The sequence below is a fragment of the Symphalangus syndactylus genome, chromosome 6 (genome assembly GCF_028878055.3).
Source record: "Symphalangus syndactylus isolate Jambi chromosome 6, NHGRI_mSymSyn1-v2.1_pri, whole genome shotgun sequence".
NCBI classification, from domain to species: Eukaryota; Metazoa; Chordata; class Mammalia; order Primates; family Hylobatidae; genus Symphalangus; species Symphalangus syndactylus.
The window spans coordinates 92,936,661-92,951,940 of NC_072428.2; the positions used below are offsets into that span (position 1 = coordinate 92,936,661).

The 15,280-nt window shown below is 39.9% G+C and overlaps 2 protein-coding genes and 1 non-coding gene across 16 annotated transcripts in view; 2 read left to right on the plus strand and 1 right to left on the minus strand.

The window, feature by feature from the left end:
- FAM185A (family with sequence similarity 185 member A) overlaps positions 1–11,897 on the plus strand; it is an 89,852-nt gene extending 77,955 nt beyond the window's left edge. Inside the window, exon 9 of one of the 2 annotated variants that reach the window (XM_055283481.2) lies at positions 9,438–11,897. In XM_055283481.2, the coding sequence (XP_055139456.1) occupies positions 9,438–9,635 (198 nt within the window). In that variant the 3' untranslated portion in view covers positions 9,636–11,897. Of the gene's footprint in view, positions 1–203; positions 995–9,437 lie in introns of those variants that run through there. The other variant, XM_063641557.1, reaches the window with a different exon arrangement.
- FBXL13 (F-box and leucine rich repeat protein 13) overlaps positions 1–15,280 on the minus strand; it is a 304,098-nt gene that overhangs the window by 38,877 nt on the left and 249,941 nt on the right. For all 13 annotated transcript variants that reach the window (XR_008658536.2, XR_008658544.2, XR_008658541.2 and 10 more), the window contains one exon: positions 5,928–6,062. Coding sequence is in view for 1 of the 13 variants with exons in the window: in XM_055283477.2 (XP_055139452.1) it covers positions 5,928–6,062 (135 nt within the window). In the remaining 12 variants the exon portion in view is untranslated. The remainder of the gene's footprint in view (positions 1–5,927; positions 6,063–15,280) is intronic.
- On the plus strand, positions 7,938–8,039 carry LOC129485515 (U6 spliceosomal RNA). Its single transcript, XR_008658667.1, has one exon. It is a non-coding gene; the product is annotated as a U6 spliceosomal RNA (small nuclear RNA).

Here is a 15,280-nt window from a genome sequence, read left to right on the forward strand (position 1 = left end):
TCTTCTTGCATATTATGTTATATTATGCTATATTTGGCTATTTCCTAAGAGCTCTATCATATTATTTTCATTTATTTGTGAGAATGTAGCCGTGGTAGATTAAAAATGGCCACAAATGCTTTGCAGCTACTGTCAGCAAGAAGTAGAGTCTGTTTCCTCACCTCCTGATTTTAAGCTAACCTTGTGACTTGCTTTGACCAAAGGAATGGAGCAGAAGTCATATTCTTCTGAGCCAGGCCTCAAGATGCCTTGCAGCTTCTACTTTTAGCCCTTAGCCTCTTGGAATGTGCTACTGCCCTTGAAGCAGCTCAGCTAGCTTGTTGCAGGATGAGACCACATGAAGCAGGAGGAAGCTGTCCCAGCTGGGGCCCCTAGGCCAGCCAGCTCTAAGCGGAGTCAAGAGATGACTGCAAAGAGATGACTGCAGCTGCTTGGGCAACCCGGGGGCCAACCACTGTCAGAAGAACCACGCAGCCAAAACCAGCCCAAATTCCTGGCCCACAGGTTTGTGAGAAAATAAAATGGTAGTTGCCTTAAGCCACTGAGTTTGAGAGTGACTGGTTACATAGCAATAGATCAGCCAATACTATGTGCCAGGAATCTCACCCTTTGTAATATATGGTAAAATATGACCCATTGATCATTTCTTTTTTTTTTTAATATACTTTAAGTTTTAGGCTACATGTGCACAATGTGCAGGTTTGTTACATATGTATACATGTGCCATGTTGGTGTGCTACACCCATTAACTCATCATTTAACATTAGGTATATCTCCTAATGCTATCCCTCCCCACTCCCGCCACCCCACAACAGGCCCCGGTGTGTGATGTTCCCCTTCCTGTGTCCATGTGTTCTCATTGTTCAATTCCCACCTATGAGTGAGAACATGCGGTGTTTGGTTTTTTGCCCTTGCGAGAGTTTGCTGAGAATGATGGTTTCCAGCTTCATCCATGGGGAATCCTTTCCCCATTTCTTGTTTTTGTCAGGTTTGTCAAAGATCAGATAGTTGTAGATATGCGGCCTTATTTCTGAGGGCTCTATTCTGTTCCATTGGTCTATATCTCTGTTTTGGTACCAGTACCATGCTGTTTTGGTTACTGCAGCCATGTAGTATAGTTTGAAGTCAGGTAGCGTGATGCCTCCAGCTTTGTTCTTTTGGCTTAGGATTGACTTGGCGATGCAGGCTCTTTTTTGGTTCCATATGAACTTTAAAGTAGTTTTTTCCAATTCTGTGAAGAAAGTCATTGGTAACTTGATGGGGATGGCATTGAATCTATAAATTACCTTGGGCAGTATGGCTATTTTCACGATATTGATTCTTCCTACCCATGAGCATGGAATGTTCTTCCATTTGTTTGTGTCCTCTTTTATTTCATTGAGCAGTGGTTTGTAGTTCTCCTTGAAGAGGTCCTTCACATCCCTTGTAAGTTGGATTCCTAGGTATTTTATTCTCTTTGAAGCAATTGTGATCATTTCTTTTCCTTATGACCATTTCGAAACCTCTAATTGATTTTCCTTATGGTCATTTTAAAACCTCTAAGCTGAAAGAATTTCCAAACATGTTAGCCAGCTGCGCTAAGAAAATAAAGGTTGAAAAGGGTAGGATTGTCATGGGGAATCCCAGAATTAGCAAATCTCTTACTCCTCTCCTTTTACATTATAAGTCTGTAGAATTGGGATAAAGTTACCTCACTAAGTCCTATTTGCTGAATACTCTATACCTTTCCACTCCTAATTTCCCCATCTGTAAAATGAGGGTAATTTAAAACAGACAAAAAATAGTGTTTACTCTCATCTCCCAGTGTTTCAGTGGTCTGGAGACATTTCTCCAAATAATGAACTTTTTGGGTAAAATGTTTTACCACATTAGCATAAGAGAAATTCTGTGCATGCCCTGGGGATTTCACCCAGCTCACAAGTTTGTGTAGCTTTAGCTGAGCCCGGGGCCTTAGGGGAGAGCAGCCGGCTTTGTGACCTGGCTCATTCACCTTCTCAGATGTATTTCACCTGCAGGACAGTTCAAGTAGCCTTGGGCACACCCAGTTCTCTCCCTTTTTTAGACTGTCTTTCTCAAGCATAAATATAGAATGTGCTGGGGATGTAATATCCTGAGACCGAGGATAGGGGGTACTGACTGGAACAGCCAGGCTCTGCTCCAGTTCCCCCTAGAAACAGGACATTTTTCCGTGCTTCAGCCCAGTGGGTCAAGTGAACCCAAGGTTATAAAATCCAAGACGGTCCACCTTCCAAAGTCCCTCAGCTGCGGTGCAAGTGGAACATTTACAGTTGAGATTTCATCCACCTTGAGCAGCTTTCCTGAGCCTTGGGAAACAGGCCCTCCAGGAATCCTCGTCTTCTGGTGTCACTTGCTGCCTATCTGTAAGCAATCTGTTTCGTGAAGCTTTTTGCATATGAATGTGTCCTGTCTCACCAGACTCAGACAAGTTGGTAATCAGTGCACAGTGGACCTGCTTCACATCACCTACACTTGTAGGAAAGAAATGCAGTTCTAAAGCACTGGCCTGTTTTCGCTTACCTTATCCCTCTCAGAGGTGCATTGCAGAGACATTTTGTCATTGTTCAGAGCTTTGCTTTAATTTTTCTCATTTCCCACCCCCTTTTCTTTCTAATCATTACTAACTCCCACTTCACATCAGTCATGAGGGTCGAAAGTGACAGTGTTAACCACAGGGCCTAGTGCACTGCTGAGTGCTTTGAACTGGCCCCCGAGCAACCAGCTTTTCCTCTGATTTGTAGCTATATTTGTTTTCCTTGGTATTTTAGCGTCGAATAGGATGAGGTCACAGTACTACTGACTGACCTTCGAGGTGAGGTGATTGCAAGGAAAAGCTGGCCTTTCTGGGGCTAGATAAGGTGACCATTCAAAATTCACCTGTGGCCTTTTGGGAAACCTGGCATAGAATGATGAACCAGACACCAATGTGTTTTACGGCTCATCAAAATCAACGTAAGTGGAATATGTTAGGCTGGACCACAGCCTTATGAATTCAGGGTGAGTTGAGGAGTATTCAGATTGGTCCAGATGATGGTCCCCACATCTTCTGAATCAGGATACTCATCTGACCCACAGTCTGACCAGAACAATTCAGATGGTAAAGCTAAACCTTTCTACTCCTTTGTATCAGCGTTCTAAAATAATTGACTCTTCCTTCTTCCTCTTTCTCCCTCTAAACCTTTGATACAGAGTGATGCATTTCATGCATATTTGTTTAACATCCCCCTTAGCTTCTGGGCTGCAAGACAATAGCCATGCACAGTTTACAGAGGGAATTCCCTCAGCCTTCATAACAAAAAACAAAAAACCAAAGCAAACAAACAAACAAACAAAATCCTCTGCCCTATTTTCTCTTTGCACTGGAGCCTTTTCTTTTCTCATTCTCCTACTTTCTGCTTTAGAGCCACTAAGAAACCCAGTCTCCATCTGTGCCTGCTTTATAGCCAGGGCAGTTCTCACTTCTCACTAAGCCATGTGTTGCCCATATGTCTGTGTGCTATGAACGCAAGAATCCCGGTGAACTATCACTGTTTAAGCTGCAGAGAGTCAGTTGGTGAGCGCTGCTAGTGTTCTGGGTCCCCTGACCCAGCTCACTAATAGAACCAGATGATGCTGACCAGAAAGACATCTGGTTCCCCTAGTTCTAAACAAGTATATTATTAAACAAAAATAATTTTGCTGTGAACTTTTTGGCTTAGTTTTGTCATGGTTTACCACATCTTTTTCATTGCTGCCTCCTCCTTTTTATTGCAGCACAATTAGCTAACCATACAAACCAAACAACATAGAAGCTGAACTTCTAGATTAAATAAAGCGTAGGGCATCTTGAGAGTTGGTGTGATGCTGTAGTAAACAAAAGTCTTCAGTATGCACAGTAGAAGAGAACACGATTGTTAATAACCTTGTAATTTCTGAGGATTTTCAAAACAATTTCTTAGTTTTCTTCCTTCTTCATATTTTTCTAACTCCAAGTTTTTCCTGTTAATTTTTGTTGATCAATATCTTCCACGTTAGAGACTTTCCTCTTATGTCTGGTAATCCTTTTGTTCATGATTAAGAGTGGAGGACTAAAAACTAATTGGAAGGTCTGAGTACCTGCATCTCTATTGTAAGCTTCAATGAAGGATTATCTAGGTGGGTTATTTGTTGGGAACCACCCCTGTCAGTTATTTTAGGTCTTTCATCTTGGGCTAGTCAGGGTTCCCAGAGAAGAGGCTACCAATCTCCCACCTGGAGAAAAAGATCTGGCAGCCAAGTTCTTGATGCTCAGTTGGAAGAAGTGCTTGAATATCTGCACTCAGCATTGAGTCAGTTAGTTAGCCTAGCAACCCTCTGTTTTAGTATCTCTAGAGTAGTGGGTAATTCAAGAACAATTTTGGCCCTCACCTCCACCAGAAAACATGTGGTAAGGTCTGGAGGGATGGGATCTTATGTGCTACTGAGTGAGTAGAGGGCAGGCATGCTGTTAAACATCTACAGTGCACGGGACACACACACACACACCCCACTACAGAGAATTATCTTGTCCAAAATATCAATAGTGTCAGGGATGAAGAACCAGAATTTAGGAAATAAATCTCCAGGCTTCTGTTTGGGATAGGGAGAGACAGTTGCCCAGATTTATGGAGTAGGGGCTGGAATCTAGAGATCTATCTACTTCTTAAGAATCTCTAACTCAGTCTCCCTTATTTTCATCCCCACTCTTAACCCAGTTCCAAAGGTACATGGTGCTCCCAAGCTTGAAGATTGTGGTGTAAATCAGATTTTTTTTTCCAGCTTTCTCTACTGTTGGCTTAGGATTCAAAGCAGTCTCTGGTCTGCTAAATTAGTCCATCTATTTTCAAGCTTCCAAATTTTTGTTGCTCTTGTCTCCTCTCCTGTTTTCCTTATCCATATGGGCCCTCACTCTTCATCTCTAGTTTTGGTAGGGTTTCAAGAGGAACAAAATTATATGTGTATATTCAGTCTACTATTATTAATCCAGAACCTGAGATCTCTAGTTCTTTACATGGAGATATGTCCATAGTATATTAAAAAGTAGGTTACAATGTATTTTGGAAAGTATGATTCTATTATTTTAAAAAACAAGGCAAAACACAAACTTTCTGTAACTATTTCTAATTTCTTTGTGCATAGAAAAAAATCTAGAAGAATAAAATACCAGCAATGGTTATGTCCAGGTGGTGACAGGACAATGGATATTTACTTTCTCCCTTAAGCTTTTATATGTAGTCCAAATTTTTCGTAATGAGTACTTACTTCATTTATATACAGAGGTCCCAGAAAAATTATAAAATGCTTGAAGATAACACAAAAGATGATGGTATGTCCTTGGAATGTCAAACTGGAACACTGTTAACAGGCCTACCTGGAGAATTCTATAGGAAATCATGCCTTTGTTTGACATACTATTTACTGTCCACTAAGGCCCTAGCTCAATGAAGTTATATGTTGTTATATTTTTGTCCAGGAAAGATGCAAATTATTTGTATCTGGTAGAAACTGTAACCCCAAGGTTATGGATTTAATAACTTGTAAAACACTTTTAGATCTAACCTAACACTCTTAATGCAACATTCTTTCATCAGTTCCTATAAATACTAAGTTCATTCAAATGCTCTACACACTGGCTTTGTCATTTTTTTGGTTCTCTCATTAGTGAATTAAAGAAATCTTTGATACATGTTTATATTTGTATGAGAATTATGTTTTTAACTTTTGGAAAACTCTACTTTGACACCAGTGGAATCATAAGCTATTTCCAATTTGAGGATAGAAGAAAAAAATCCAATGAATACCTCAACCATGGCAAAGAAAACACATTCTGAGTCCAGCCCTGATCGCTGTCCTGCCTTGTCCCTTGGCAGTGCTTAAATTGGATGTGTTTGAGCCCTGACTCCTGCACATACCTTTGGACAGCCAGCAATGCTGAGAGATGTGAGGTTAATGCAGTAAATGGCCAGTGCTTTGATAATCATATCTGACAGCTGGGAGCAATAAGAGACATCCAAATGTTCCAAGATCAGTGAGCTTTTGCAGAATGCCTGCAAGAAATTCCAAGGTCAAATTTTTTCTTTTCTTTAGTCATCTAGAGCTGTCTTACTTATAGCAGCTTATTAAATGTACATTTCAGTACCTGAAATACAGATGTTAGACCTTGATGCCCCCAAAAAATAATTTAAAAAACCCATGTTACATCCAACATCTCTTTATAGCAAAAGATATTCACAAAGCAACTTAACAGCTTAGTGATATTCAAATACCTGCTAACAAAATTTGGTTTTCTTGAAGTTAGGTCTAATGAAATTTGACTCATATGGTCAGTAATGAGTAGAAGAAAAGAAATCTGAGGGTAAGATTATATGGCAGACACTCCAAGATTGACAATGGAATGTAATGGAAAGAATGGATTCTTTGGAATCAGACAGACCCGAGTTTTACTTTCATTTCTACAATTTATTACCTCTGAAATCTTAGCAAGTTACTATATTTCTGAGCCTCAGTTTCCTTTTTTTTTGAGAGTCTTGCTCTGTTGCCCACGCTGTAGTGCAATGGTGCGATCTCAGCTCACTGCAACCTCTGTCTGCCAGGTTCAAGTGATTCTTGTGCCTCTTGTGCCTATTGGGACTACAGGCATGCACCACCATGCCTGGCGAATTTTTTTTTTTTTTTTTTTTTTTTAGTAGAGATGGGGTTTCTCTAGGTTGCCCAGGCTAGTCTTGAACTCCTGACCTCAAGTGATCCACCCTCCTTGGCCTCCCAAAGTGCTGGGATTATAGGCATGATGTGCCCAGCTCCTCTTTTTTAACTTAGGGAAAATAATATCTACTCTCTAGCATTGTTTTGAGATGCTGAAATGTTTACCTGAAATATCTACGACTAGAAAAAGGCCTGGAAATCATTCCCTTTATATCAATACTTCTTAATTTTCATTCCTACTTTTCAGTTAAAAAATAACTCAATGATAAGAATCCATGAGGAAATAACACTTAAAAGTTTACAACTCAGCAGTTATACAAGAACAAAACAATCCACAAAAGTAAACCTAACTGTAATTATAAAAATATATTTAAGAAGCAATAGGAGTAGAAATTGGAAACCATGACAAGAAAGAAAGAAAGAAAGAAAGAAAGAAAGAAAGAAAGAAAGAAAGAAGAAAAGAAAAAGAAAAGGAGGAAATTTCCTCCCCCAAAATGTGAGAATTACTATAATTATCTACATGTGCTCAATCACTCTAAGAATTCTGCCTCATTATGAAGCAGCTCCTCTTAGAATACAAAGTTAGAGACCTCAGTAAATGATAGTTTACCATTAATTTTAGTTGTAAGTACTAGATTTTAGTAACCCTAATGAGTTACTAAAGATACTTCTTATTTATATATAAAAATGGATGTCCACTGGACTACATGTTATTTTCCTCTCAGGAATGAGAGAAGGGTCAGCACATGGGCATCAGAATGACTTTAGAGGTAAAACCGCCAGTGGGCCTCTCTTCCACTGCTTATGCCAATTTTCTCTTGTTTTAGCCCTAAGGAAGTTTGGAAAGAACTAGTTAGCCAGCTATTTTCTTTAGCAAGTTAATAGAATAGGGAAGATTTCCAGGAAAGGCAGTGTAGCCTAACAGTTAAAACTAGGACTGTGGCATCACACACAGTGGGGTGAGAAGCCTGGCTCTGCTACTGTGGGTTAGTGAACTTCTGAGAGCCCGTGTCTCCTTGGGCAAAATGGTGATAATAACACCCATATCAAAGAGTGGTTGTGTAGATTATATGAAATTATATATATATACGTGATGTGGCTCTTAGCACAAAATAGATTCTCTAGCTATCTCTAAGATTTTATATACTGTGTTAGTTGAGAGGCAGTATGCACACTGGCTAGTGCTTGGCACATAGTAAGCACCCCATAAAAGTTAACTAGTGCTTACTTCAGCAGCACAGATACTAAAATTAGAAAAATACAGAGATTAGCCTGGCCCCTGAACAAGGATGACACAGATTTGTGAAACATTCAATTTTTTTTTCAGTTAGGAGGAGAAAGTTCAAGAGATCTATTGTATATTATGACTATAGTTAGTAACAATGTATACTTGAAATTTGCTAATGGATTTTAAATGTTCTCACCATAAAAGTATCATAAGTATGTAAGGTGATGAATGTTAATTAGCTTGATTTAACCATTCCACAATGTGTGTGTGTGTGTGTATCAAAACAGCATGTTGTACTTCATAAATATATACAATTTTTATTTGTCAGTTAAAAATTTTAAGCCATTAAAAAGAATAAATGTTGACTAGTATCAGGATTTGCACATGACACCAATAATAATAAAGATGCACAAATGTATTGTACTTTGAGAAAAACTGAAAGATATTGGTTATTTAACCCTAAGTCATCATCTTTTCCTGACCACAACAGCCAACAGTGATTCATTCTTTGATCTCATGCAGAACTTGTCTTTTTCAACTGATTCAGCACTTAGGGTATTTGACTTATTCCTGTATTGCATGAAAATCTGTCTTGTCTAGCAACTACGTGATGGCAAAAATTAGAAGGGGCAGCTTGTCAGGAGATAGCTTGGAACCTGTCACTGGAGATAATCAAGCATAGTGGGGCACACCCAAGGAGGTACAGAAAGGAATCTACCTTTGAATTATCGGTATCAGTGGCCTTGAATCTCAGTTTGGAGATTCAATAAGAATGCAATAAGCCCCTTGTACTGCCTGGAAATCTGCTAGCTTTCATATCCCTTTCCCAAACATCATATTAGAACACAGTAAGTGCTTGGTAAATACTAGTTGGTTCACTGATCCTTTATGTCTTCAAGAAAATTAAGAAGTCTCTTTTAATAACACAAGAATTTTTATGTTGCAAGGAGTAAGGTGACATTGTTTTTCCCTTGTTAGAGACATTAACATTGTTAGAAAGAATGGACAGAGTTAGAGGAACCAGAGAAAAATTAAAGCAAGAAAGAATATTTAAACTATAAGAATAATTTATTGAAAGATGAAATAAGCTTTAAAGGGAGATTCAAGGCTCTTCGTGTCTGAAAACCCTCTTCAGTAGCATCTGCCAATGTCTTGGACTGCTCGAATCAATTCTGCCTTATGCCTTTTTAAAAGCTCTAATATTCTTTAAAGCCAAATGTTCTCAGAGGTTTTAAATTTAAAACTAACTTAAAAATGATTACAAGGTCTATGATACATTCTTGCTACCATTCTCATCCATGGAAAATCTGAGGCACAAAAATTGGTCTAAGGCTTTATGCTAAATCAGTGGCAGATTGGCAAACTAAAGTCAGAACTTTTCCTCTCTTATTATTCGTGTTTTCCTTTAAACACATATAAGTCATATTAAGTACTTAAATCTGCAAGCATGTTTCAACATAATCACTCATGAAATTCCATTTCCCCCCTACAGATAAGATTACAGTATACACTTCTCACTCCAGTGCTGCAGAATCATACTTCTATCGATGCTGCTGATTTTCTTTTCTTGGAAAATGCAACACTGAATTTCTTCCAAGTCAAAATCTTTTACAGTAAAGACAGAGATAAATGCAAACATTATCAAGTTTGGCTCCTCTCCCATGTATTAGCCAATTTTGTTGTGGGTTAACAATCTGGAAGAAAACTTCCATATCTCTTAGCGAGTTAGATCATTCCTTCTTGTGTCTTCTGAGCTGAGTCACAGTGTAGGGGCTTAATGACTACATTCCTAAATAGGGTACGTAGAGGAGACTGAATTTCACTCACATTTATTGACTGTCACAATAATGTGCTTCTGCCAAAATCCTGATTTAAACCACTTCGACAGGTGGCAGCTTCTAGCCTTAGAAAAGCTCACTTCGTGTTGCATACTCATAACACCATCTCTTGACTATTTGCCTCATTAGGCCCCAGTTAATTCTACTGCAAAGTTGGGGAGTTTTTCCTCGTTGGTAATTCTGGAAAAAATGTGCTGTCAAGAACCATTTTCTATAATGAAGACATTTTTGGCTGCCCCAAAGGCTAAAATGCAACTTCCACAATTTTAAGATATCAACTAAACACAAAAACTTCAGTTTCTTGGGCCTCATATTTGAGGCCCAAAATATCTACATCGCATATCCCATGAGATGCAGAGCTACACTCCACCAACAATGGCCTTGTTCCCACTGGGCATCAGAGCAAGTTGGACTGGTCATGGCCTGGCACCACAGCTAAATTCTGCAGAGCCTGAAGCTGCCCCTTCTGGAGATGCCACTCTTGCATTCCCATCCTCCCTGCCAGGGAAACCAGGCTGAGCAAGGCTTAGCGCAGGCCCAGCCTCAGAGGAGCTCACTGTTTTAAAACATGGAGAGAACTCTGAAAGGGAAAGGGGGATAAGGCCAAGGACCAAAACAAATATTTCCAAAGACACTTTCATGATGAAATTTGTTACAAAATTAGATGGTGATTTGAGGGATAAAGTTTGGCTTCAAACCAGCTCAAATGTGATTTATTCTACAGTCTTCCCCAATTCTTCTCTGTGGAAGAGATGTGCTTTCAAATTCTTATAAGCTTTTCTTTCTTTTTTGACAGAGTCCTGCTCTGTTGCCCAGGCTGGAGCATAGCAGCATGATCATAGCTCACTGTAGCCTCAAATTCCTGGGCTTGAATGATCCTTCTACCTCAGCCTTCCACATATGTGCATGCTACCATGCCTGGCTCATTTTTTAATTTTTATAGAGACAGGGTCTCGCTATGTTGCCCAGGTTAATCTCGAACTCCTGGCATCAAGCAATCCTTCCTCCTTGGCTTCCCAAAACGTTGGGATTACAGGCATGAGCCCCTTATGCCCAGGCAACTTTCTTACTTTCTACTTGTATTATAGTTATTCATATATGTGTCTTATCTTCTGCATTGACTGTAGCTTCTTGAGGGTAGAATCCATGTCTAATTTATCTTTGCCAACATCTGGCATACAGAATTAATTCAAGATGAGAGAGTATCCAAAATGAATGAAGAACGCTTCTCAGCACAGGAGTGAGGAGAATGAGCTTCCACAGATGGCCCTCAGAATACTAAGCCCAGTCCTTCTTCTCACTCAGTTCAGTAACTGCCAGAGGCAGCATAAAGAGTTGGTTAAGAGAACAGTCTGGGGGCCCGCTGGCTTGAGTTCAAATCCTTCCATGAGATGTTTTGTGTCTCTAGATAAGTTACTCAACCTCTCTTACCCCTCAATATTCTCATCAGTGGCGTGGGAATAACACAGGAGTAGCATAATATGAGGAGTAGCACCTACTTCATAGAGTTGTTGGGGAGATTAAATGAGTTAATATGAATAAAGCAGTTGAACAGTAACTTGCACATAGTTAGCAGTCAGTAGATAGTAGCTAGTATTATTATTTGTATGCACTGCTTCTCTGTGGCTCTGATTGCCAAACTTTTTAAATCATGAACACCATAGTAAAAAAAAAAATTTTTTTTTTTTGAGACAGATTGTCACTCTGTCACCCAGGCTGGAGTGCAGAGGTGTAGGAAACAGAGAGATCAGACTGTTACTGTGTCTATGGAGAAAGGGAAGACATGAGAGACTCCATTTTGACCTGTACCCTGAACAATTGCTTTGCCCTGAGATGCTATTAATCTGTAACTTTAGCCCCAACCTTGAGCTCACAGAAACATGTGTTGTATGGAATCAAGGTTTAAGGGATCTAGGGTTGTGCAGGACGTGCCTTGTTAACAAAATGTTTACAGGCAGTATGCTTGGTAAAAGTCATCACCATTCTGCAGTCTCAATAAACCAGGGGCACAATGCACTGCGGAAAGCCGCAGGGACCTCTGCCCTGGAAAGCCGGGTATTGTCCAAGGTTTCTCCTCATGTGATAGTCTGAAATATGGCCTCGTGGGATGGCAAAGACCTGACCATCCCCCAGCCCGACACCCATGAAGGGTCTGTGCTGAGGAGGATTAGTAAAAGAGGAAGGCCTCTTGCAGTTGAGATAAGAAGTCCTCTGTCTCCTGCCTGCCCCTGGGAACAGCATGTCTCGGTATAAAACCTGATTGTATATTTGTTCAATTCTGAGACAGGAGAAAAACTGCCCTATGGCGGGAGGCGAGACATGTTGGCAGCAATGCTGCTTTGTTATTCTTAACTCCACTGAGATGTTTGGGTGGAGAGAAGCAAAAATCTGGCTTACGTGCACATCCAGGTATAGTACCTACCCTTGAACTTAATTGTGATACAGATTCCTTTGCTCACGTTTTCTTGCTGAACTTCTCCCCACTATCACCCTGCTCTACTACCGCATTCCTCTTGCTGAGATAGTGAAAATGGTAATCAATATATAATGAGGGAACTCAGAGACCGGTGCCGGTGCAGGTCCTCCATATGCTGAGCGCCGGTCCCCTGGGCCCACTGTTCTTTCTCTATACTTTGTCCCTGTGTCTTATTTCTTTTCTCAGTCTCTCATCCCACCTGACGAGAAATACCCACAGGTGTGGAGGGGCTGGCCCCCTTCACAGTGGCATGATCTCGGCTCATTGCAACCTCCACCTCCCAGGTTCAAGAGATTCTCGTGCCTCAGCCTCTAGCTGGGATTACAGGTGTCTGCCACGACGCCCAGCTAATTTTTGTATTTTTAAGTAGAGACGGGGTTTCACCATGTTGGCAGGCTGGTCTTGAACTCCTGACCTCAGGGATCCACCCGCCTCAGCCTCCCAAAGTGCTGGGATTACACGTGTGAGCCACTGTGCCTGGCATAGTAAAAATATTTTGAGCATACACTTTCAGTAAATGTATATTAATGTACTTTGTAAATTATATAGGCATAAAACTATTCAAATATATATTATATATTTAAACATATAAAATAGATAAAAAATAAATCTGACATTTCTAGAACTTTTAATATTTTCTTGTCACACCAAAAAAATTGTGTTGTTCATTTGCTGGAGTACATGCTTTCTCTGGAGACGCCTACCCAACAGCACACCTTTGGTTGCCAGTAAATCTTGACGGCTTACTGGCTGCATAGATCCTGAGCATTTTGTAAAAATAAAGGAATTATTTTTAACATATAAAATGTGACAGATGCATAAAAAGAAGGCAAATTGGAAGAAATTAAAGAACAGAAAGTGTAAGCAGTGAAAGAGAATGTATATTGGGAAAAGCAAAAGGAAAGATGACCAGGAAAAGACCAAAACAAAATATCTTTGAATTGTATTTGGTAACTAGAATTTGTTGAGAAAAATTTTAGAACAGCTTCAGTTTTAGATTTTCTCTCCAAAATAAAAATGAACCAGGATTGAATTACCCAAACGGCAATCAGATATTTTTCTTGTTGCCTGTGGCATAACCCACACTTTTTCCATTTCTCTAAGTTTATTTCAAAAAGGGGTGCCTAGTGGCCCAATTACCTGGCACAAGTCCAGGGTCCTCTGTGGGGCAAGAAAGGCAGGGGAATTCCTTAAGCTAAAATAATCAGCCTGAAAGAGTTGATGGGTGTCTATTTGCATAGCCAGCCACCTCACTTTTTGTTCTTAGTCTTTCCCAAGAAAATGACAACTCATAATGTTTACTGTAAGGACAGTCACACCATCCTATGACCTCTTGCATTTAAGGATCTCTAAGAAATAAAGAGTTCACGAACTATTATCAGTACTGCTTTCACCTCCCATTTGCAGACATAATAGAATAAGAGGTGATCTAATCAAGGGAGGCTACCAGTCTAGTGGAAAAAAAGAGAGCCTGGAATCTGAAATTGTATCTATATGAACCAGGAACAAGTCATGTAACCTCAAGTTTCTTCATATATAAGAGGAGAAAGAAAATAACTGTCTACCTATCTCATAGGCCTATTAGAAGATTAAAAGAAAATGTTATTCCAAAAGCACTTGGAAGACATGGACCCTGGCTTTTGTCTGTGAACCAGAGAGATCCTGGAACGATCCTATCTGTGATGTATGTGATAAGGGCTTTAGGATGAGGAAATATAATGAACAAAATTTAACTGGAATTGATAGGGAGGGTTATTACAAATTATAACATGGAGAAATCATAGCTCCTGTGAGACATGCCACAGGCCCTTGGTTTATGTCAGGCAAGGCACAGTGAGCAAAGCCTAGTTGTGTCACATAGAAGAGGGATCAAAAACATCAAAAACCTAAACATAGGTTTAAAAAACAAAAGAAGCAAACATTCTGATGTTTATTTTCCCTGTTTTTTTATTTTTGCCTTCAGACAATCTGACAGTTGTTTTTTTTTTTTAACTTTTGGCAAGTTTCATCTTACAAAGAATAAACTAATGTTCCAGGGGCAGCTTAAAGAGTGGGAGAGGGCTCCTATGGATTATCTTCCTTTTAACACATTCTCTTTTAGTTCTGTTCTGTGGATGCGCAACATGAAAAGAACAGATGTGCACATTCATTTAGCAAGTTCAGCAATGCTTCATTTGTCTGAGAGTGGTTCTTCCCCAATGGGAGTGGGCAAGAAGCCAGGACTGGTGTGGGGTGTTCTCAGCTTCAGCTGTTTTTCGGCCAAGAAAACATAGTACCCATGACTCCAGTATCCCTTGGAACCTTACAGACAATGGGAAACTGACAAACTGTCAAATCCCACATCCTTTGAAGTCTAGCAAATTTCTAATTCTTTTGAACTGCCCCCACAATTAGAAACACACTAGTGTCAGGAGCCACAGAGAATACTGTTTATTTCTTTTGCTCACAGGCTTTGAACAAAGAATAATGCCTGGGTATCTTGGCAAGAGTTTATCTGTGACTCCCAGTTGATTCCAGGTGTCTTGGGTCTCCAGGGGTATGTTGTTCTATTATAAAGTTTAGGAAACTATCCTTGGCATGGATAGCCAAGCAGCACAGATTTCCATGGTAAAACTCTTAATTATTCCAGGTTTTGTAGGGAGTTGCTTTCTCCACAAGCTACCAGATATCCCCACTACCCTTCATTCTACCAGAGGAATTCCTTAGTTTCCTCTCCCAATACCCTGTAAAACACTTCTAAACCAGAGACCCTCTGGAATCTCTATCATAGACAGTTTCGTCAATTATTTCCTAATCATAACCTAGAGTATTGGATGAGAAGAGAGACTTTGCCAAGCAATATGGTCAAGAGACAAAAGATCCAAATGTCCGGACGTTCCACCTCCCCATACAAGAGATTTCAGAGCTTCTGCTGCAACAAAGGCCAATGATTAAAGTCATTTTGGAAAGGAGTCCTCCCTTGCTTCTGTTGCAAACCATAAACACAACTTGTAACCCTAGAGAAGAGGTGGAGTTATTGAA